The 23227-nt window shown below is 43.1% G+C and overlaps 1 protein-coding gene across 2 annotated transcripts in view; it reads right to left on the bottom strand.

Moving 5' to 3' along the window:
* Window positions 1-20148, bottom strand: part of ANKFY1 (ankyrin repeat and FYVE domain containing 1) — a 32039-nt gene extending 11891 nt beyond the window's left edge. Inside the window, exons 1-15 of one of the 2 annotated variants that reach the window (XM_053960903.1) lie at window positions 20129-20148; window positions 15318-15510; window positions 13704-13822; window positions 11230-11365; window positions 9654-9777; window positions 8328-8477; window positions 7684-7849; window positions 5449-5653; window positions 4639-4707; window positions 3704-3903; window positions 3194-3291; window positions 2583-2808; window positions 1680-1778; window positions 1158-1311; window positions 79-247 (exon numbers count right to left, since the gene is read on the bottom strand). In XM_053960903.1, the coding sequence (XP_053816878.1) occupies window positions 79-247; window positions 1158-1311; window positions 1680-1778; window positions 2583-2808; window positions 3194-3291; window positions 3704-3903; window positions 4639-4707; window positions 5449-5653; window positions 7684-7849; window positions 8328-8477; window positions 9654-9777; window positions 11230-11365; window positions 13704-13822; window positions 15318-15510; window positions 20129-20138 (2118 nt within the window). In that variant the 5' untranslated portion in view covers window positions 20139-20148. Of the gene's footprint in view, window positions 1-78; window positions 248-1157; window positions 1312-1679; window positions 1779-2582; window positions 2809-3193; window positions 3292-3703; window positions 3904-4638; window positions 4708-5448; window positions 5654-7683; window positions 7850-8327; window positions 8478-9653; window positions 9778-11229; window positions 11366-13357; window positions 13399-13703; window positions 13823-15317; window positions 15511-20128 lie in introns of those variants that run through there. The other variant, XM_053960904.1, reaches the window with a different exon arrangement.
* Between the last annotated feature and the right edge of the window lie 3079 nt (window positions 20149-23227).

The following is a 23227-nucleotide window of genomic DNA, read 5'->3' as shown; positions in this document are numbered from 1 at the left end:
AGTTTGCTTTTGCTGATGAAGCCTTTTGCTGCTAGCAAGATGAATGAAACTGAGACTAAAGCCAACTGACAGTTTTACCAGAGTTGATGCAATGTCTTCCAGGTTGTTTTCCAAGGCAAGCCATAAGGGAGGATTTCCCTTCTCATCCGGCACAGACATGTCCGCTCCCCTGGTACAAATGGCATCCACCACGAGTGGGAGCTGGTTTTGGATGGCCAGCTGTAGGGCTGTCTGTCCATCCTGGGTCCTGCAGCAGGGACACTTCCAAGTGTTACAGACGCATTATAAAGTTCAGTGACAGCACTTTATTGGCAAAGCCAAAAATTAACCCCTATGTATTTTTGCTGTGGTAAGACCATCACAAACACACCACGTATTTCATCACAGCTTTCTAGTCTATCTTTCTTCTCCCCTTCCCCTTTAACCAAGTGATTGATTTCTACAGTTGGAAAAACAAATTTGTGTTCTTAGCTCAGAAACATTCAATTCCTTCAGTGCAGCCATTATTTGAACAGAGTTCCTTCTGAGCCAGCCTGCTGCCACAGAAGCAAACAACTTTGTCTCCAACGTGGCAACAATTCAAGCAACAGTCAAATACCAACTGTTAAAAACTTGAAGTTAGAATAGAACAGCAGCATTAGGCAGTTTGTACTCATGACATTCATTACAGTACAGCTTTGCCAAATTTAACAGATAGCCTGTCAGTCATGTAAGCAGACAAATGTTCTGTTAAGTCTAATGTAAGTTGTCTAGGAGATACTGAGGAGGCAAGATTATCAGACTCCTGTTGCTGCATCTGTATCTAATTATTTTAGATGGTAGCAAACATGCAGTTCTAACAAGCTGGCAAATGGATGAGACAATAGAAGTTCAGTGTGTCTAGGACTTTAGTCTACTAGAGAGGAAGCTGTTTTACCTAGAATTAAGTGGCACATCCTTCTGCAGCCTCAAGAGGAGGTACTAATGAATGGAGCCATACCTAGGTTCAAGTTAACAAATGTAATCCCTCAGCCATAACTAGTGCCACAAACCAGTGCCAAACACATAACTAGGTGTAAACCACAATCTGAAACAAATCTCAAGCTGTTAGACAAAGGCAATCACCACCTGCTCCTAGATACATATACAGGTGAGAGTTGTATCAGTTAGGATCTTACCTGACATTTATATCTGCCTGATGTTCCAGCAGGAAGAGGGCACTCTTACTGTCCTGTCTCTGGATTGCCATGTGTAGGAGGGTCTGTCCGTCTGACATGGTATCATTGATGGATGCCCCAGATCCAAGCAGCTGAGCTGCTATTGTGTGCATGCCTGAACAGATCAAGCTCATTAGTATTTTACCTTCAGTTCTATAAACAGACACACTGAGACTAATAGAACAAAGTTAACATGCACAGACAATATGATTATTAGTTTTCATCTGATATGAAAACTACCAGGGAGTTCACAGAGGAAGAATTCCACTAAAGTGCAAGTACAGTTCTGGGCAGAAGCTGTAGGACTAGAAATCTTTCACAAAGTCATATGTGAACACTAATTTTAAAATATGAAGAACCATCTAAAGCTCTCCTTGACAACTCCTCCCCAGCAGCACAAGCCAGAACATGAACACACACCAGCTGTTTTATCTTTAAGAAAATCTTGTTCACATCATAGCTTCACATCCTGAAGGCACATACCTGTCCAAAGAGCCAATCCCAGCACAGTCTGGTCTCTCGAGTCTTTTAGACTAAAGTCAGGAATAATTTGCAAGTTGTTGGTAGCGTGAAGAGCATTAGCTACAAGAAAGCATAAGGAATTAGGGCATTCTTGTAATTGACCTGCAGTCACACACTGGAAGCTGCAGCAGCAATGTCACATTTTGTGCTAGGCTGCTCCTTTAGCAGTCAGTTTGTAAGATCTGAGCAAAGTACCTTCAGCTTCCCTGATGTGACGCCGCCTAGGATTCAGACCATATTGCCCCTACTGACTGGTCTTAATATATATACCAAGAAAAAAATCAATTTTCTAGCTAAGAGGCTTAACCTGTTTTTATTTACCTGGGATGGGCAATATTTACCCCAGTTTACCAACTTCCTTCTAAATCCCACTTATGGTAGAAGACAAAATTGGCCCTGCTTCACCTGTCAAATTCCCTTCCTGCTGCTAGAAAGAAGCTGACTAGTAGCATTTAATGAACTCATCTGCACTCAAGTCTCAACTCTACTATAATACCAGCATTGCTCTGTATGAAGTGCTCTTACTAAGGAGTTGAGGGAGGCAGAAGTCTCACCACAGAAAAATGCCTTTATCCAAAATTGACTCCAGCATTCGCCTGAACAAAATGCTTTGAAGCTATCTCAGTTGTAATAGAACCCAAGACTAACTGTTCAAGTCCATTATCTACAGTGGAGAATTTACAAACAGACAAAATAATTTTCTTGTTTTAACAAGATTTAAGACTAGTTAGCCAGTCTTGCTAATTGCTATACTTAAACACTGTTTACAGGAAGATATGCTTTCTTCTTAGTAGTTTGTCAAAACAGCTTGGATGCCATCCTGACATAGCAATTCACTGCAGCATCAACAGTCTGGACACCTACCTTTTTGTTCTAGGATGACTGACACCACATCTGGGTGATTGTAAGCAATAGCCATGTGAAGGGGAGTTTGCAGATGAACGTTCTCTGCTGATGGTGGAGCAGGTGCATCCTTCTGCCCAAGCACTGCTTCTGCTGTCTGGATGTTGGGATTGGCTCCTTGCTGCAGCAATTCTGCTGTCAGGTTTGCTAGGCCATGCCTGCAGGCTGTGTGCAGTGGGGTTTCTCCCTTTAATAAACAAGGTGCTGGGTTAACAGCTTGAGACATGAAGAGAAGCAGCTTTTAAACTATTAAAACTACAAGAGCTAGTGTGAAGAGTTTCATTCCTAGTAGCTGAAGCTCCTTAGGAGTTCCAAACTACATAAGTTAGCTTTTACTAAGGATTTTATTACACCAGGCACTGAGGTAAGTGCTAAAAGAATGTTAGCAACTGGTGATTCTGCAAGAACAGTGCCACAAGAATGCAAGTGGTCACTAGTAAATACCTGAATATATGCAAAGGTTCACAAAGTGCTCCAACTCGCTTTAAGCTATGCTTTAGCTATAAGAGATCTCTGCTATTTTATTTTTGAAGAGAAGCAAGGAAACTTTCAGACTAAGTTTCTGCTTTTACCCATTTGTTTTGGTGGTTGACTTTTGCTCCATGAGTTGCTAGGAAGAGAGAAGCTGCCTCATTTCCTGCACCAGCTGCTCTCTGAAGCAAGCAGTTTCCTAAAGAAAAACCAAGAACGCTGTTATTCCAACCACACTCTGATACTAACAAGTGTGCTAACACCTTCCCCACTGCCTTACATTACACTTTGAAGTCAGCAGGAAAACCCTTGGTACTAAGATTACTAGTAGCCCCCTTCCAACTGTCACATGCACTTCCATTTAGTGATTACACATCTTGAAATTGTAAAGAGGGTATTAGAACCTGGCACTGAGTCCAGATTTTCTGTCATTTCCTGAAAGTCCATTTCAGCTTGTCAATGCACCAGCTCTGGGTAAAGCAACTACCACCTAGCATTCATTATGGAGCAATTGCTGCTGAAACCTCATGCAGCTCTTCCAAGTGCAGTCAGCATTAAGCAATTAACACACAAGCCTTCTGCCTACAATGAAATACAAACCTCTGGTTTACCTGTTACTGTGTCTGGAGCATCTGTATTGCTGCCTCGCTGGATCAACCTTGCTGCAAAACTGTTCTCATCAAATGAGGTTCCATTCACAACAGGGGCATCCTCAAAAGGGTTCACAGACTGATCAGACGATACAGTGATGTACTGGACTGCAAGCCACAGAGCTGTGCTTCCTTCATGATCCTTCAGCTCCAAGTCTAGTCTAAAAATAAAAATTAGTGTCCCCCAATTTATACCTTAAAAAGTGGGTCCCCAACTCAGCTGAAGTTCCAAGTGTCTGAACAGCTGTACTAGTTCATCTCATACATCTCTGATAACTTTTGCTTGCCAAGAAGCCTACTGTAGCTCCACTTACTTCAGAGAATTTGTGAATACTCTGCAACAAGCACAGCACCTTTTAGTGACTACTAGATTCAAGCTCATTGCTCCTAGGGAAGTGTAGAATCCCTGGTAGATTTGGGCTCCCACTAAGTGTAACAAAGAGGCAAATTCCCTTGAGTAAGCCATGTATAAGAACTGCAAATTCAGCTGCAATGAAACTGAGGCAAATGAAGTCTTCTGCTTCACCACCCTAAGAAGTCACCTCTAATCAGAACCCAAACTGAACTCAAGAATGTATTGAGATATTTCGAGAGTGTTATTACTCCTTTTAGCTCCACTACAAATCAACCTTCACCTCTGGAATTATTTCAGCCTCTTTGAAAAATACAGAGATGCAGTTCGCTGCTTCTTTACAGCAGGGCAAAAACTTACATGGCTTCTGATATGGTTTTAGCATCTTCACTTATGCAAAGCCTTTACACTTTACACTTTTGCATCCCAAGTCATTACTAATCTTATTATAAGGCAAAAAGGCACAGAAAAGTTGTTAAGCCAGTTTTCACATCTTCACTGTACAAGGTAACCTTAGTGCATTTTACATTCATGTGAGACTTACTGCTTGCACTGCAGGAGCTGACTGAACACGGGCTCATTCCTGACCACAATGGACACATGTAACGGGGTCCTGTAATTGGAGCAAAGAACAGTTACAGCAGGAATAAGTGAGACACTTCAGACTTTGGCCCCAGTCACCAACATGCCCCTAGAGAACTACAGGCTTTCATTTGTGCTTAAAGGAGAAGGGCACAAGCACTTCTTAAAAGAAAGAGAAATATAAACTTTTAGTGAACATGACTTCAATTAATTTGGTAGTAAGGAACTCATTAATGTAAGAAGTAACTTTAAAGGAAGAACCACAATAGCTTCACCTGTCAGAACTGTGCAGTTGATACATTCCATGTCTTCTATATTATTTTATGAACTTGCTTGCCAGCTTAACCTAGCCTGTGAGAAAGCTTACAGGCCCTACACTTCAGATAAACACACAGCAGAAACTGGCATTTTTTGAGAACATTTTGGTTTCCCTGACAGCTTCAGGTATACTATTTGTCATCTTAGTTAGCTTTTACCATTCAGTGATTCAATAAAGGCAATTTAACTGCTTGCCATGTGTTCTAACACTACCAACTCACCCCAGCTTTCTGTAGCTGGGCTATGTTTAATTGGCCATGACAGGGTACCATTCAGCCTGCACAGCTTTCTACTTTGAGTGCTACCAACAGGTCTCAAATTGGTTAAATGAATTCCTGCTTCCAGCATCAGCTGTACTTTGCTGAAAGACCTCAACAAGTTCTTAGGAGGTTGCATCTGATCACCACAGCATTGTCTGTTACACTGGGAGCACTTTACTTCCCTCAATATTTACCTGCCTTTGTTGTCTTGCATGTTTGGATTGGCTCCTGCCTGCAGGAGGGACTGTGCAATCTGTGCCATCTCTGCCATGACATCTGGCGAGTGCTTCTTGGGGCTGTAGGATGCCACGAGGTGCAGAGGAGTCTCCTGCTCTCCCAGTGTAGCAGCATTCACACGGGCACCATTTTTAATGAGAAAGTTTGCAGCAAATTTATCTCCTTTTGTGAAACAAAACAAGGTTATTAATGGATATATGTAGCCTATATATTTTATACTCCAGGAGATGGGTACACATGACTTCACTCCGTACCATACATTCATTCCAACACAAGTATCTGCTCCTAGAATGCCTCAGCAACAGGCAACTTCAACAATGCTTCACAGCAGAGTCAGGATTAAAATATTTCGCAACAAGCCCTTGGAAAAAGTGTTTTGCCCACAGGTTACCTGTGACTCAAGTTCTCACACCAGCTTATTGTTATAGAGATACTGACTTTGCTCATTCCTCTATCAAGATAAATCCATTGTTGCTTTAATAAAACATTGGACAAACTGTGATACTAAACATACAAGTATTTTTTGAACAAAAGGTACTATTCCAAGGCATTAGTCAAAAGTTTCCAGTTCAAGTCAGTCTGTTGAGTCTTACTACATAAACAAGTAATAACACTGCCTTTGCTCTTGGAAATTCAGGCCTTTGTATATATACAGGGTAAGGACTTTAGCAGTGCAGACCCACCATGCACAGCATTCCCAAGAACTTCTTGAGAGCTTCTCAGGAGTCCAAACCTAGACCCACTTCAACAGATGAAACCTTGAACTTGAAATAACAATGCAAAGAATAACTTCAGGAAAATACTAGCTGCCCTTCTAGCTTCAAAGGCTACTTTGCAGAGACACATCCACATTTTGCTTGGCCTGAATGCAAGACTGGAGAACAAAGAACAGTGTTTCAATCTATATTGCTGGATTGTATCTGCCAACAAAAAGAGAAGTCCCATTTTCTGATTTCCATATCAGACACTCCCCCACTTTTCAGTGATCATAAGTAGTAAGGATCATGTGGCAAATGCAGACAATTAGCTTTAGCTCCATTTCCAGAACATGTGATTGTTAACTGGGATTAATTCACTGAAGCTGTGGTTACTGAAAAGCAAGCGTTTATTCTCAGAGCTCTAGCTCAGACTGAAAGCAGACATTAGAACTAGAGACAAATGCCAGTATTAAGAATGTAGAGCAGCCTGCTGAAAATCCAGTGTTTTATAGGGCTGCAGCCATCACACACTGACCTATGCCTACAATGTCTCCTACTCCTGCAGCTGAAGTCTCATTCACAGGATCAGATGCCAGTATTACCCTGTTTAGACATGCAGGAGATTAATTCAAATTTTGTGAGCTTAAAATACAGCTCCCAACTTCTTCCTTTACTTCTAGGGGTCCAAGACAGTTTGGTGCTAGAAATAAACTTTCTGGAACAGAGCTGCCAAAGACATTGCAGAAATAACGAGCAGCACAAGGTGTTTGCTGCAGATTTTTACCACACTTTGACCACAGGCCAAGATGCTGCTGATCCAAAGGCTTCAGAGTACTGTGGCCATGGCAACCAGAACCTCCTGTGCTCCAATTCTCATACGATGCATTTTCCACTCTAAGGTGGAGAACAGCTCAATATAATCATGTAGTTGTACCAGACTCCAGTCTGATAACTGCACTGGAGCTTTGAAACTATTTAGGCTGGACAGAGGTACCTCCACTTGCTACTCATCTTTCAGTCAGATTTTCCTCTTCTGAAACTGTTGTGCAGTAGAGAAGACCCTTACTGTTAACCATATCTCAAAGAAGCATATGCTGCATTCAACCCAAGTCTAGGAAAAGACTTCATCTTTGTGACCCTTATGTTGTGCTGCTCAATTCAACTATTTGTGAGAAAGAATACTGTCAAACTAGAATATTCCCAGTGTCTCCCTGTATTTCTTCTTTTAGCAGGCAATGTAATACTAGACTGCACCTGGATATCACACAGCATAAGTTTCCCCAGCCAGGAGATTGGCTCTCAGATTCAAATAGTCTGATTGCTTTTATATCTAAAAAACAACCAAAAAAAAGAAAACAGGACAAAGTTCATACTTCACTACAATTTTCTAACTGCAACGTCAGCTACAACATGACACAGTAATAGACCTTGAAATATGTATTCCACGCTGGGAACAACTGGAAGTTAACAAAGCTTCATATCCCATCTACTTACCTCTCTGGATAGCTTTATGGAGCAGACTCCAGCCTCTCTTGTCTGCCCTGTCTACGTCAGCCTTGTAGTTGACCAGTGTAGTTGCAATACTCTCCAATCTTTGGGCCAGGGCTAGATCCAGAGCAAGATCTCCATTGTGATCCAATTCATTGAGCTTCCCAGGAAGCTACAACACAAACACAGCCAACTGACATTAAAAGTATTTGAATAATTATTCCCTCCCCTTTGTTGGGGGACTTGTTTGGAGTTCTAATCCAAGCAGAACAGCCACCTGTTACTTCAGCTTTCAACAGAAAAGTTGTTCAAGGAAATTATTTTTACTGAACTATCATGAAGCAGGAAAGTTGTCTATTATAACCACCCAGCTTTAAATGGGCATAGCAATATCAGGTAATGGATTTTATTAGATATATTCTGTTGCATGCAAGATGTTTTAAGCATTATGAATCACTTCTAAATTATGTCCTCGTGTAGCTATTGCTAGATTGATCTCCATTACAGACACAGAAGTAGCTGTGGCAATGCTAAACATGCAAATAAGAATTAGTGACAAAAATCACTAACAAGGTTCAGACTGGTACTTAGGAACTAATTATTTGAAACATCAGATTCTAGATAGAAGATAGAAGTCAGTCTCACTATACCTGAGAATCCATTTCGATAAGATACAAAAAGACTACATCTTCTCTCTCAACTTTAATGGCCTTATGCAAGGGATATTCTGTCTTTGACTTGAACATTTTATACAATAGCTGAGCACTCATGCTGCTGAAGTCTTCTTTACGCAAGTCATCCTAGGAGCAATTCAAAAAGAGAAGGGTAAGCAACACTTCTGTTTTATTTATGGACAAAGCATTGCACAATGTAATTCTGAAGTTCACAAAACAAGTTCAGTTAAAAGTTCAATTTTGATAACATTTTGGCAAGAACAATCCCAGATAGTCTTTTAAGATTAGGAAGAAACAATCAGGAAGTTTTAAATCTTTCATTTTAGTTTCAAGATCAGTTAGTGAAATTTTTATGCCTTTTTGTCTACAGACATGGAAAAGTAGCATTTTAATGCTACTATGGTGGATTAACATCTTAAAATAATCCTCTACTAACTTCATCTTAACACTGACAAAAAGTCCTACAACTACTGAAGACTGATTTATAAAATTATGAATAAAAGTAAACAGAAGCTTAGAAATATAAAGATCTTAGGTCTGAGCTAGTGCTCATTTGACTAAACAGAAGCAACTTCATTTCCAGGTAGAGGTAAGCATCAAAAGTTAGGAGTCAAGAAGAAAGTCAAGATTTAAAACTGCTGACCCACAGGTTCACATATAATAATCTTTTTTATGTATTAACATATCAAAACACTTCCCTCTGCCTTAGAATTAGCCAAGGAATGAAACCTCCACATTTAAAGTATGCATTTTAGATTTAGAATAACCTAAAGCCCCCCTCAAGTCTACTGTTGACGAGTCTTATTTTAAAGGCTAATTCGCTACTCAGTTAATCAAATATTCTTCAAAATAAGAGATCAGAGCAAGTGAAACTTCCAAGTTGGTTGCAAGACTGGCTGCCTCCCTCTCCATTACAGAAGATAAACTGCCCTGGCTTCCATGAACTATTTTTAGAAGTAAAAGCAGGCCTGGGATTTGTGGTCTGTATAGACAGAGACCAACTATAGATGAACATCTAAACACTTTGGAGGTCAGATTTGATAAACAACCCTCTTGTTTATTAGGAGACAGTCCCTTCTATCTTGCTCATGTTTAGGAAACTAAGACACTTTGTACAGTGAAGTATTTCCAATGAACAGAACAAGTTTTTGGGTAGAAGTGACTCCCCCCCACCAAGACATTCTCAAGACAATTGACCAACTAACAGAGGTTAGCCAGTGTGGTAAGGTAAGCAAAATTCTACCACTGAGTTTCTATAATGTGCAAACATTTCTCATCTTGCTTCCTTGTGCCAGGACTCACCCAGTGGCTAGCAATGATCTCAGCACAGTAGTTGAGGAGCGTGCTGGCACTGAGCTCCTCGGCAGTCTGATAGAAACGGATGCAGTTCCTGACATTAACGAGTGACATCACTCCTTTTTCACATCTGTCAAAACAGAAAAGCCAGTAGTCAGTAATCAAAAAGCCTTACTTAATTACTCTTCCATGCTGTAACAGAGTCCTAACACACTTTTTCATAGATGCTGGTAGAATATGGCATGGACTTGCTTTACTAAAGGCTGAACTGCATAAACATACTTCCATCAGCAGCCCTAGAAGACACCTCCCCTAAGAGCAGACTTCTATCAGAATCCACCTAGCCAAGGTCCCATGATAACCCCACACTGCAGGAGTCTGCAACTAGAGATCCATCCCAGTTCTCCCAAGGGCACAAACTGCAGTTCATTCACTGCTATGAAGTAGGGAAGATGTACTACAGTGATCACAAGTAGGGGCTCTTGAGGTTGGATAGTAGGAAAAATGTCCCCACTGATAGGGTAGTCAGGCACTGGCACAGGCTGCCTAGGGCAGGGGTGGAGTCACCATCAGGGATTTAACAGATGTGTAGATGTGGCACCTGGGGATATGGTTAATGATGGACTTGGTAGTGCTGGGCTGTTGGGCACTCTATCTTAGTGGTCTTCTCCAGCCTAAACAATGCCATTATTCAGTGATTCTATACCTACAAAAGCATCTCATAATTACGAATGGCATCCTACACATGGACCTGTCACTGGACCACTGTTACCAAACAATTGCTAAGTTCAACATTAGGGCAACTTTCAGGCTGGTACAAGGCTTGAAGCAGTTTTAGCCTTGGCCTTACAGATTTCAACTTCTCTGGTCAGAACACTTGACAGCAATTTAGTTGCTTCACATGGAAGCCATACAAACCACAGCTTATGAATGTCATGTACTGCTACAGACATCCCTTGGGCAAAGGATTGTTCTATCAAAGGGTACTTTGACTAAATTGAAGGCTTTGAAGTTGTACAAAACTTGATGAGATTTCAATTTGTACATTCAGGCTTCTCACTAACTCTAAACGGTTTAGAAGACTCTAAAGAGTTCAAGATAACAATCTAACCCCTAGTGCCAGTGTAATCATAGTCTCAGAATGGGAAAGCATCGTACTGTTACATTAACCTTATGTCTGAAGAAAGGTTGCACAAGATACACAGAAGTTACAAACATTTCACCTGTGCCACTTTAACACTGCAAACTAATTGCCATGGATTCTTCCTAGCATTCTCTAACAATTCCCTTCTCACAACTCTCCTGAACCTGATACCATCCTATTGATCTCCTCTCAACACCAGATTAGGGTTATTAGTTTGGTTGGGAGAAGAACTGAAAAGTAAACATAAAACCTATGAGAAGTCTCCTACAGTTTAAGTTTAGAGCAATGCTTCATTTCCCCTGATAAACTAAATGACATGCTGTATTATTAAAAGCTCAAGACTTGGAAAAAGCATAATTTTATCCTATTGCCAGCAGCTATAATCTTATTTCTGCTCAAACAAGGTTTAAGAGTTCAAGTATATTTACCAAGACTCACCTTTCCCTAAGCAGCTGGAGCTGAAATTTATTAGCTAATTTCATGAGCTCTGTCAAGAAGATATCATCTTCTCTTAGCTCAAGTTCATCTGTGTAGATCCACCGCAGCATTGCCATGGTTACCTCTGGGTCAGCATCTGGTACGGGGAGCAACAGGATTAATAAAATACTTAAAAACAATCACCTATCCTAGTAGTTGCTATTCCTTTGACTTCTTAAAGTCACAGCTATCATAAAAAGAAATAGTTTTGTTTTGAAACTGTACTTTGTTCAAAATGTCAAAATTGGTAAAATTGGTGAGAAGTTGAAAGGAGTAACAGTGCTGGCACCAAGAAGGAAAACCTTCTTACACTGTGACACTGTGCAGAATGCAGGGAGCCCTGTAACATCTATCTGCTCCACCAATGTTGCATATTTAGGGGCCCTTATAAAGTCCTTGGTCCCTCACATACAGCCTAATGCACATCCACACCTGACAAGAACAAAGCCCCTTTTTAATTAACAGCCATATGTTATGAACTGCTGCATTCCAACAAAGGTACTTAAACCCTGTTACACTTTGGTAATAATTACAAAGCACTTCAAACTGCTGGTAGCCATTTCTAGGGGAAGTGCAAAAAAAGCCAGTTTAAGAAGCTGGTTAGATTTCAGGTCTTTACAAGACTGATCACAAATTGATGTTTTTACACAGTGGGAAAAACAGAAAATCACACCATGGGACACTACACAAGCCCAGTGGCCAAGGATCATTGTCACTCACAATTAAAATGACAATCCATCTTACAAGGATGTGGATAAGAAAAACTTCAGAAGATCAGATCAACTACAACAGAAATACCATTCATTTAAAAAATTAACCTTAGTCCATTGAGCTGTTTTGTTCTTTTAAAAAACATTTTGAATTAAAAACCTTAAAGACACCAAAATACCCATCCTAAAACATCTCCTTTAGATGGAGGGTTGGCCCAGATTATCTGCAGAGTAGTAGAAGTACTTGGCATGCAGACTGCCTCTAAGGAATCACAAGGTTTTAGTAAGACAAGTATTTTTTGCCAAACTCAAAGCAATCAGAAAGCCTACTTGAGATGTACTATCAGCTCTGCCTTGGCAGAGGTAAGAGAGCATTTTCTCCCTCTCAATAACAGAACATGTGTTCATCTCTTTCTACTCTTTTAAAGGTTAGAAAATTCTACAGATTACAAGAACTCTAAAAGCGCTCAATCTCAAATGCTGCCTGCATTCTGAAGATAAGATTCAGGCAATCTTAGCTTGCAAATTCTTAAGAGAACCCCTTAAGAAAACAATCTGCAGGGAACAGCTTGTATTTTGCTCCAGCTACTTCATAAGCTAATCCTTGTGTCATTTATCAATTTTTTAAAAAAATCAATAATGCAATTTTACAGTGGAAAGTATCATTTACTAGCATGTATTTAAGCAGTGTTTGCATTGTTAAACATGTAAGACTGCAGTTACATTTGAGATTCTCAGACTAGCTTAGATGTGGAGATAAAAATGCTTTGGACTGCCACTTGTAACGACACTACAATTAACATAAGAGCATTTTAGTAATAATTTTTGTTAGCACAGCACGCAGTTTCAAAAGTCCTTGGCATCTGTTTTCTTGTGGCTGCAGAAAGATCCACCAATCGTGTTGCTAGGAAGCCCATGCTGTCCCATAAAACCAGCTTGCTGTGACTTGCTACTTTCCAGATTGTCTGCACTTGGAATTCACTATAAGATTAAGTGCAGAATGTGAAGCCAATGCTTAATATTCAACATGCCAGTCAGCAAGCCTGCTTAACTTCATACCTGGTTTTATTGCTCATAAATTAATTCTATAAGGTTCTCCTACACTGTTAAGTACAGAAAAGCCTTTTGAGAGGTTCAAGCTGCAGAAGCACTGCCCAGTGTAAGTACATGCAAGAAACAGCTACAACAGAACAAAACGCTCACGTAGAAGATGGTCTTTTAGAAAACTTCTCTTCCTCACCTGTTTTACAAAGGTATTAAAGTGCCAAAGCAAACAATTTCAATAATACATCAGTGCTTGCATTCACTTCCCACACACACTATGTTAACAAGCAGCAAGGTATTTCCATGACACGCTTCAGAGAAATTATGCACACTACCTCAAAAAGCCCTGTCCTTCCTCAAAAAGGAAGAAGTCAAGCTCCTCCATATAGATTTGATTTTCATTATGTTTAGTTGACTCTAGAAAAGACAAACAGGCCACCAATCTCAACCCCTGTTTGTTAAAGAGAAAGAAGGCAGGTTATTGATTTAACTACCACTAGCACCCAGTTCACAAGCTCACTACCACTCTTCAGAGAGAGAGCTCAGTCATCAACAGATTAAGCACCACTTTTAGTGGACAGCAGGAGACTGAAAGGCATTTAAGTAACCTTCTCCCAACAGGCCCTTTCACAAGTCACCCTAAAGACAACTGAGGCATCACATTACTCAGCAGTGACTGACCTGACAGATCCAGCTCCTCTGTTGAGGCAAGGTTGGCAAGACTCCACGTATCGCTGCGTGCCGCCAAGACAAATTTGTGAGCACGGATGTGCTTGTCCCCAACCTTTATCTTCAGGTCACTGAGAGGAGAAAAAAGCACAAACATGTATTACGCAGACTTCTCCTACACGTAGGTATGTCTAGATTCAGCATCTCCACAGTATCTATGTCTGGGTATCCACATTCAGGTTCAAGTTGTTTGAGACATTAAAACACAATTGGTTCAGTAGAACATGTTGTCAAATGACAGTTGTATTTTTCTAGGGAGAAATGCAATGAGTCATTCATATTTCAAGTGCTTGGTTGGGTTTGTTTTTTTAAACCATTTCAGAATAAACAGCAAGAGAATTATTGTAGAAGTTAGGAAAAGCCAACAATCTTGAAGTTAAATATTTATGTCACAGTGTCCATACTAATACTGTCAGCTGAGCACCAATGCTTTCAGGCAAGACCAGCAAGAGAACAATGCTGTTTGACAGTAGTCTGAGTGCAAGGCAGAATCCCCAGTTCCCAGGAGACCGGCTGTCAAGAACACCCATTTCATCCTGACCCTTTATACCAGCTTATCCACTTGCCCTGCTCATTCTGAAATCCCATGTCTTGCAAATGTTCTGTGTAGGTGTGCTTTCCAGACTATTTTCCAAATCAAAGCACTGCTATAAACTACAGCACAACACAGAGATGTTACTTAAGGAAACCTGCAATGGGACCTGCTACCTTTTTCATTCTGTGATATGAAGGCCCTTTTAAACAACTATTCAATGCCTTTAAGGCTAAGAAGCTGAACAGAAATAAAGTGCTCCAACTCTTCTGACATATACTACCTGACAAATCTTTTACCCACCAGGCTACAGTAAGTTCTTGCAGGCAGAGCCTTTTCTCAGGGAGGCTCATGAAGAGATGCTGGTGCAAGGAAATTTTAACTAAAATAGATTTTCCCTTACATGACTAAACTCCTTTACTATACTGGCATTGCTTTCAGTAACAGCAAATAAATTGATAAATATCATAGTAGTCTCAGAACTTAATCAGCTTAGGGATCTAGAATATGGAAGGGATCCTTAGTGTGCCTATGGAAAAGAAACTATTAACCATAATTCTATGCTGAGATTCAAAAATGCAGTGTATCACTAAGTTACATATATCATCAATACAACCAGACAAGCAAAATTATTCAGGCATCCTCACACACAACAGGAATACAGAACTGCAAATGTTTTAGGACTAAGCCTTTCAAGAAAGGAACAGTTTTTCCAGACACATTGTGCAATTAATCTATCAACTAAGCATGGTTCAGTTCAAAACTTCTCTTCAAAGTGAGCTTTGCTGCTGACAGTGATCATTGTTAGCTTTCTCTGAACTTGTCTGAGAGACAAATTTCTGCTTAGAGCTCTCAATTCAAGAACTGGATTCAGTATGCCACAACCTTAGCATGCTCTTCCATCTACAACTGCAACTCAGGACTCTATTCACAACTGGCAGCAAAGAATTTTCCTTGTCTAAGAGCAGGACTTAGTGCAGTCAATAAAACCAAAGGTTCCTGTAATTCCCCTTTCCCAGAGGGGAATTCCTTACCTGTACTGCTCCTGCTGGTAGAGTTCAGCTACAATGGCGAGAAGCCGACTGATGAAGGTGTCACTGGCATTGTCCTGGTTGGCCTCGACAGCCAGAAGGTTGCACCTCCTTTCTGTATCAACAAGTTTCTTCTGCAGCTTCACATACTCCTGGCGGAGGAGCATCAGGTGCTTTTCCAGCTTGGCCACCTCCTCTGCAAGGCACACAGTGTTACTACAGGCTTGAGATATGCACACCTCTGTTTGACATCTGAAGGTAACTTCACCCTCAGACTGCGCACGTTGTTTAACTACAACACTCCAAGGAGAGTCTCTCCACTTCCAAATACCTGAGCATCTCACCCCCCAGTATTAAACCTTCTATTTCGTATCATCTTCATGAACACATTGAAAAATCATAACACAGTGATAAAAGACACTTAGAAAGTTAGTTCTGAATTGTGTTTGGTCAGGAATGCTGTGAAGTTCCAAAAGCTATGGGAGCCCATTTCTGTGGGAATTATGGTGGGCAGAGGACTAAGTCTTTGGTTCTTACCCTTTTTTTTTCAGCCTAGTTAAGATGCTGTTTGACTTTTCAGCTGATGCTTAAACCACAAGTGAGCATTAGAACAGATGCTAAAGCACTGTATCTACCTCAGAGTATTTAACTGACCTGTTTAGAACTCCTCAACCTGTCAGCTAAGAAACTCCCCAAAAATGACCAGAGTGGAAAACAGATTGTCCCCAGAATCTACATGCTAAAGGCCAGTCAAAAGTATATAAAACTACTTCCTGCTGGCACACTCCTCCATTGGAGGCACTCCACTGGTAATGCATCACAAACAGAGTCAAGTCCATATTGGCTATTTCAGTTCAGGATCAGCAAAGCAACAGCACATGGGAATCTGATCCTTGAACAGGTATTTCCATTCTACTGCAGAAGCCACTTTTCCAACACACTTAACTGGTCACTCCACAACATGCTGGGGTAAATCAACCCAGGCCACCTCTATGAAAAACCTCTACACTTCACTGCTAGAAGGAAACACCTGTAGAGGTATTTAAAACCAGTCCAACTTAGGAGTGCTTATTTAGGGATTAGTTGCAAAAACTGTATGTTTGCTATGAATCACAGTGCTTCATTATCTTCCCCCTATCATTAAGTTGATTTTTCAAGTAAGGCCAAATCCCAAACCAGTCCAAAAATAAGAGGGGGCAGGGAGGATACATTCGGACGCTAACCAGTGATTTTAGGTGGGAAAGTTTCTACAAGATTACTCCCTACTAGCCAGGAATTCGTATTTCAATGACTTTTCCAAAATATTTACTAAACATGACTAGTACAAACAATGAGAAACTGAGCTCTGTTGATCAGTAGAGAAGTTCAACAGTGCAGCTGACCTTAGCCTTGCTCTGACACAGGTCTCCAGGACAGAGCATCAGTCTCTGGCTCTGCTGCAGACAGAACACCTTGTCCTCTACAGACCCTGCAGCAAATGCTTCTTCATAACTCTCTTAACTATTGAAATGGATAAACAAAAGGCAACATATCCCATTTTATTTTTCAGTTAATACTACATAAGCAGGCTTGGCAGGTACTTCCTTCAAAGCCTTTTCATTAGCTTCATCCTTCAAAATTTCAGAGATACCATCTCCTTTGGGATAACTTTCTCTTTGTACTGAAACATACTCTGATTTCAGAACTGTGCCATCAGCACCACACCAAGCCTCAAGGAGGGTTTGAAATCCTGCTGTGGTCAGTCTTCCTATGTGAAGATGAATGCAGTTTTGGTGTTCCCAGAACTAGAAGGACATGTCCCTTAAGCAACTACTCCTTCCTCGCTTCTCCACAACGATAGTGTTGGGGCACAAAGCAAGTCCTACCGTTAGAGCAGGGAGGGCAGGAGTCTGACAGGAGCCCAGAGTAAAAGACACTGAGAACTGCACCAAAACTTAGTGTATGAACAGCACCAGTGTTTAGCCAGTAAGATTTTTAGATGGCATACAAATTCAAATGCTAGGAATAAGAAGCTGCCAAGTGAAGCTCATTGCATGCACCACCTTACAGAAATACTGCACCTTCCAGTCAAACCATGGGAGTGCAAAGGTGGGAATAAAGAATCCATACCATGCTAAATACTGTCAGTCAGCTCACTAGCTCCAAATTAGCCTGAAATCACTAAGATACAATGCAGAACTACCTTAAACCCTCAAACAGCAGTGGCTGAAACTTTGTGCAGGACCAACAATCCAGCTTGTTACTGCTGATTTCAGGGCAATCCCAGACAATCCCTACTAGCAGTGAAAGGACCTCCATGAACCAAAGCTTTGAGAACTCTTGTTTTCAGACTGACACCATATGCTTCTTGCAAACTCAGTGAGAAGGGCTGATAGGTATTTGCTTACTGTACCAATTACAAGAATTGCAAAATAAAGAGTTTCTCTTATTCTACATGACAACCTGCACACATGTGTAGTAGCTACACTTGAGGACAGTATTTAATATTACAGCACATTTCAAATGCACATTCAAGAGTGTTCTAAATGTCCAGTTAATCAACATTTACAGCACAAGAGCAAAGGCTCAGTTTTCCTATAAATTGCTCGCTTAAAGAGTGAACAAATAAAAAGCACAATTACTGCAGGCACACACACACACTTAATGATGGTCCTTGCCTCAAGACACTGAAAGGACAGGCTTAGTCAGATACCAGTAAGCCTCTAGCTAAACAGCAATCCCAATGCCTCAGTGAGGACGATGCCTCTTCTTCTGAGCTAAAAAAGAGCAGCTTTTGTTAACAGCTTTCTGGCAGACTGATCAGCAACTCATGAACTGGCAGAAGTTTATGTTCCATATTAAAGACTTTGAAGAGGATTTCAGGAAAGGCTACTGTCATTTTTTAATAGGAGAATGCACAGAAGCTCTAAGGAGCAAATAGATAGCTGAATCAAGTCGGGAGGCAAAAGGCAATGAGGAGACAGCACATATCAAAAATTAGAGAGAGGCTCTAGTGGAACCCATCACACAGCCCATTCCACCCATCAAAAGCACTCCCAGAAGCCATACAGACAAACTTTGTTTCTTTACAAAGTGGACCCGAGTGAAGTATTTCAGAAAACCAAATTATTTCCTTACCCCCTCCACTGCTCCACACTCTGACCCTTATCTCCCCAAGAATGTACAAGTCACTGCTTTCTTATTCCTCCTCACTTTTGCATACTTTTGATCTCTACCACCCCAAAGCTCTACAGCTACTGCTTCTTTACACTCAAGCATTAATCCAAGAATTCTTACCCATGCCTGCATGTAAACCTCTGGTATTAGCAGTACAGAACCCAGAAATTACAAACTAAAATGTTCAATCTGCAGGTAGCAATTGCAACAAATCCGATGCAGGATTATTCTAGACAGAGGCAACACTTCTTTATGAGAAAAAGCACTTGGCTTCTGAGCTAATAACCACAATTTGACAAGTTCCCTTCCTTAACAGGCTTTCACTTTTCAGCTGACTCAACGGCAGCTCTTAACTAGAAAAGTGTGCCTGCAGGTAGGTACCTCGTTTGCAGGGACAAAATGAGCCCCTCTTCCAACACAACCTAAGGAATGAGACGGGTGACAGCTCCAGCTTGTTATTCCAGTTCACACAGGATCATTCATTGGTCATGGGCTTTTTTCAGCCAAAAGATCAGAGAATTACTTAAGGCAGGGAAGAATCTCTGAGAAGTACAGATTATCTGAAATAGGGCATGCTTGTATCAGCTGCAGGTTAATTCTGCAAAGGAGGATTCTGAGCCAGAGCCTCACACCCTTGAGAGTCTCTTTGGGGAAAGTTTCACTACTTGAAGCCAACTTGGACATCTAAAGCCCTCCAGAACTGGGTCACCAAGGCTTAAAAGCAAGCACAAGAGTCTAGTCAGCTAAATATTAAGCAGTGGTATTTCAGCACACAATAAGTTAGGCACTCCTCTAAGGACATATCAAACCAGCTTGACTACAGCATCCTCTCAGCTGATGCATGCCAGTCCAGCAGCATCTGCTCCATCTTGGTCAATATTCTACAAGTGTTCTAGAACTTCACCACTGTCCAAGAGCTGCACTTCAAGAGTTGAAGGCTCTGCTTTCATGTCTCTAACTTCATTTCCTTTGTAACTTGGAGCATTTTAGCTCCGTTTGCACACTCCGTTCCCTCCAAGAAAAAGAGGAAGCTTGTCTTGCAGAAACGAGTAGAACTGTAAAAATCCAAGCGGGTTTTTTTTTTTTTTTTTTTTCAAATCCCGGAAGGTTAAATTAATTTGAATGGTGCGATTGCCAGTCTTCAAGCAAAACAGCAGCACTCCAGGAGCTCTGCAAACCTCACCTGAGCCTGACAAAAGGACTCCGGCACAAGCGACCGGGAGGCTGCAGCACAGGCAGCCCGCCCTGCACCGGGGAAAGCCGCCGCCCGCGGCGCCTCGGGCCGGGCACGGCGGGATGAGAGCCCAGACGGCCCCGGGATGAGCCCCCTGCAGCCCCGCCTGACCCACCGCCTGCGGGCTGGGGTCGGCGGGACGTCCTGGCCGGCTCCCCGCGCCCACAGCCACCCCAAGCGCCCTCCTTGGGAGGCAAAGCCGCCCGCGCCAAGCCGGCCCCGCCCGGGGCTGTCCGCCCGCGGCCCCCGCCATCTCCCGCTCACCTGGGGGGCGGCCCGCCCCACCCGCCGCGGGCGGGGCCGAGCCCGTCCCGCACAGGAGAGCGGCGGGGGCCTCACAGTGCAGTGCCCCGGGAGCGGCGGAGCCCCCGGCTACCGCGGTCCCCGGCCCCGCCCGGCCCCTCACCCGGGCTCCCCCCCTCACCTTCCGCCATGTTGACTCCGGCGCCGCAGCTCTCGCGAGAGCCGCCGCCCGCTCCAGCGCCAGAGCACGGCCGTCTCGCGAGAGCAGCGCAACAGCGCCGCCACTGGCCGCGCCGCTGGACGGACCGGGTCGCTCCGCGTTATCCCGCCTGTCCGAGTTATCCCGCCTATCCGAGTTATCCCGCCCTCTCCCGCGTTATCCCGCCTATCTCCGAGTTATCCCGCCTATCCGAGTTATCCCGCCCTCTCCCGCGTTAGCCCGCCTATCTCCGAGTTATCCCGCCTTCTCCCGCCTATCTCCGAGTTATCCCTTCTCCCGCGTTATCCCGCCTATCCGAGTTATCCCGCCTTCTCCCGCGTTATCCCGCCCTCTCCCGCGTTATCCCGCCTTATCCTGCCTTCTCTCGAGCTATCCCGCCTTCCCCGAGCTGTCCCGCCTTCTCCCGCTCTCTCGCCGCCCTTCCGCCGGCAGCGGCAGCCGGTTTGCGGCACGGCAGCCCCGGCGGGAGGCGGTGTCCGGCCGGCTGGAGCCGCCCCGGCATGCGCTCCCCAAGTGCAGGAGGCGCCCGGTGATCCCGGCCGGAGCGCTGGGCTGGCGGGGAACAGCGAGGCAGCGACTGGCACGGCTGGGGAACACTGGAAAAAACCGGCCAGCAGCGGGAGAAACGCAGCCGTGCAGCGCCTCCGTTCACCTGCCCCAGGAGCGCCGAAGCGAGCCCGGGAAGCGCGTTCTGCCCGGCCGGTGCCCGCGCGGCTGCAGCAGCCACAGCCAGGCTCGGGCGTGCGGGCTCCTCCCCACTTCAGTGCCTGCTTTTCTTCCAGAGCCAGCAGTCCCGGGCACTGAATGTATGTCCCCTGCACACTGGATTGGTGCCCGGTGGGTGAATGGTTGCAAGCAGACAGGCAGTGACCGAGTACCAATAACGGGATCATTTTCCCAGCCACGTGTACAACATAGCTCGGCTGGTGTTGTTGTTCATCACCGCTCCTGCTCAGATACAACTGAAATGCCAAATACTCCATGCTAGTCCAACAGCAAATTTGTTGCTTGCTTTGAGGAGCAGCTTTCAGTTACACGTTTGAAGACTTTATGCACAGTATTGTTTTACAGACACGATTTTTTCTGGGCTCCAGCATGAAGTGACCTTTGAAAAGTTGCTCTACATCATATTTATTTTGGTGTTGGATAAAGCAGCAAATCCAGAGCTGGGCCCAGGAGGGCCACAGACTGTAGTTTTCTAGACATACCATGAAACAACCTGTCTCATTTTGCACAGCTTGATGACAGCTGTGTATAGCAAATTACCCCACTGCTCATGGTGCTACTATTGATCCTCTTGAGGAACTGTGAGGAAGCAAGTTGTTGCTCCCTGATCAGATTTAGTTTAATTTCACAGTAACAACAGGGATCAGATTTCAAACCACTGCTATGTTTTGCATCAAGGGAATTGTAATCTCATCTGGGGATTTGCCTGGGCAGGAAGCTGTAGTATGACAGTGTCTCTAAACCCCAACCAGCTTCTGATTTGGTTTAGATTCACTCATGCTGCTTCTGAAGGGACTCATGTTGCTGATCTGTGTGCAGTGATGGCACTGCACCAAGAGCAGTGCACCAGATGGTACAGACACAGTGGAGTCCACCCTACATCGGCCTACCAAAGCCCAAAATACATTTCTAATCAGCTCAGAATTCATGTGCTCTGCTTATTGATCATTTAATTCCAGTAAGTGTTTTAAGGCATTGCAGCAGAAGGAATTTTAGAGTGATAGTTGACAGTACTTCTGAATTTTAGGGATCTTCTCTGGTGCAGCATGGAAAAATAGGAAAAGGGAATTAAGATGGCCACACTAGCTAGACATTCATTAGTATTTGATGCTTTCTCTTTTCCCCCAGCGATGCAGTGATACCTGGCATGCAGGGCAAATGCCCTGTGTTGGGGCAAAAATCAGCTCAAACCCTCAGCCAGGATAACAAACCCCTGGAGAACCTACAGTGAGATAACTGAGCAGCCTGCAGGAACCAAACCAGATGCAAAGTCTTGCTACAAGAAAAACTGAGGAATGCTGGTTCACTTCCTTGTTCACCAAGAATCCTCATACTTGTCAATCCTGCAGCTCCTCAGTGGTGTTCCCATCTGGTTTTATCACTAACAGCTTTCCACCAGTGCCCCTTTGAGTGTGGGGCAGGAACAAAGAGCCAACTGTGATCACAGAAGAATGAAATAGGCCATTTCCTTGCCTGCCAGAGGCTTCCTACAACCTGGACACTTGGCACCAGACCCTGAGCTGCCTCTTTCAGTCAGTCACTGGGCATTAGCCATACCTGCAGCTTGTAGATCTTAGCAGTATCCCACAGTAATGCTCCTCCCTGGGTTGTATCTGGGTCAGGTGGGATCACAAACCATCTGGGTAAGCCAAATATATATTTGAAATGAGCAGTGCTGTGGAATTCACAGTTCTTCCATACCATTGAAGCAAGACAAACATTTCCAGGCCTACCCCCTAAAGAACAAACAAGCAGCAATTCTGGAGAGCATAGACATAAAGCTTTGAACCATTTTGTGGATTTACAGGTGAGTCTGTGGTGAACTGTGAGTGGTATTTTGGAAGACAAAACAGAGACCTTGCTGAAAGCAGCAAATACCTGGAATTGCCTCAGTTCTAGATACATTGTGGAAATTGAAAAGGAAGGGTCAGCCTGTGGGGGAGTAAGTCCATTGGAAGGTTTAATAAGATCAGCTGTTTTTTTCCAGACTTTTTTTTTAATGGAGAGAATGACACCATGCCACTGAAATTCTGCACAGTCCCAACTTTAAGTGGAAAAGGGTAGTCAGCTGGTGGGAAAGAAACCTGTTCTGAAGACCTTTCAGACAAGTGCTCCAACACAAATCAGCTGTGGTATCTGGGGGATTAAGTACTGCACCTGCCTGGCTGCAGTAGCAGCCTAGCCACCTAAAAGCAAATTTAACTAATGATTTCACAACAAAAATAATTTCCAAATATGTAAATATAGATATCAAACATACCTGTTTATCTAAAGCACCCATAGGAGGAAGTAGTACCTTTCCCTGTAAGTCTTCTTACACTAAATGCCTTTTTG

The sequence above is a fragment of the Vidua chalybeata genome, chromosome 20, assembly GCF_026979565.1.
Source record: "Vidua chalybeata isolate OUT-0048 chromosome 20, bVidCha1 merged haplotype, whole genome shotgun sequence".
Classification (NCBI taxonomy): domain Eukaryota; kingdom Metazoa; phylum Chordata; class Aves; order Passeriformes; family Viduidae; genus Vidua; species Vidua chalybeata.
Note: the sequence above shows the minus strand (reverse complement) of the source record. Positions and strands in the feature narration are given on the sequence as shown.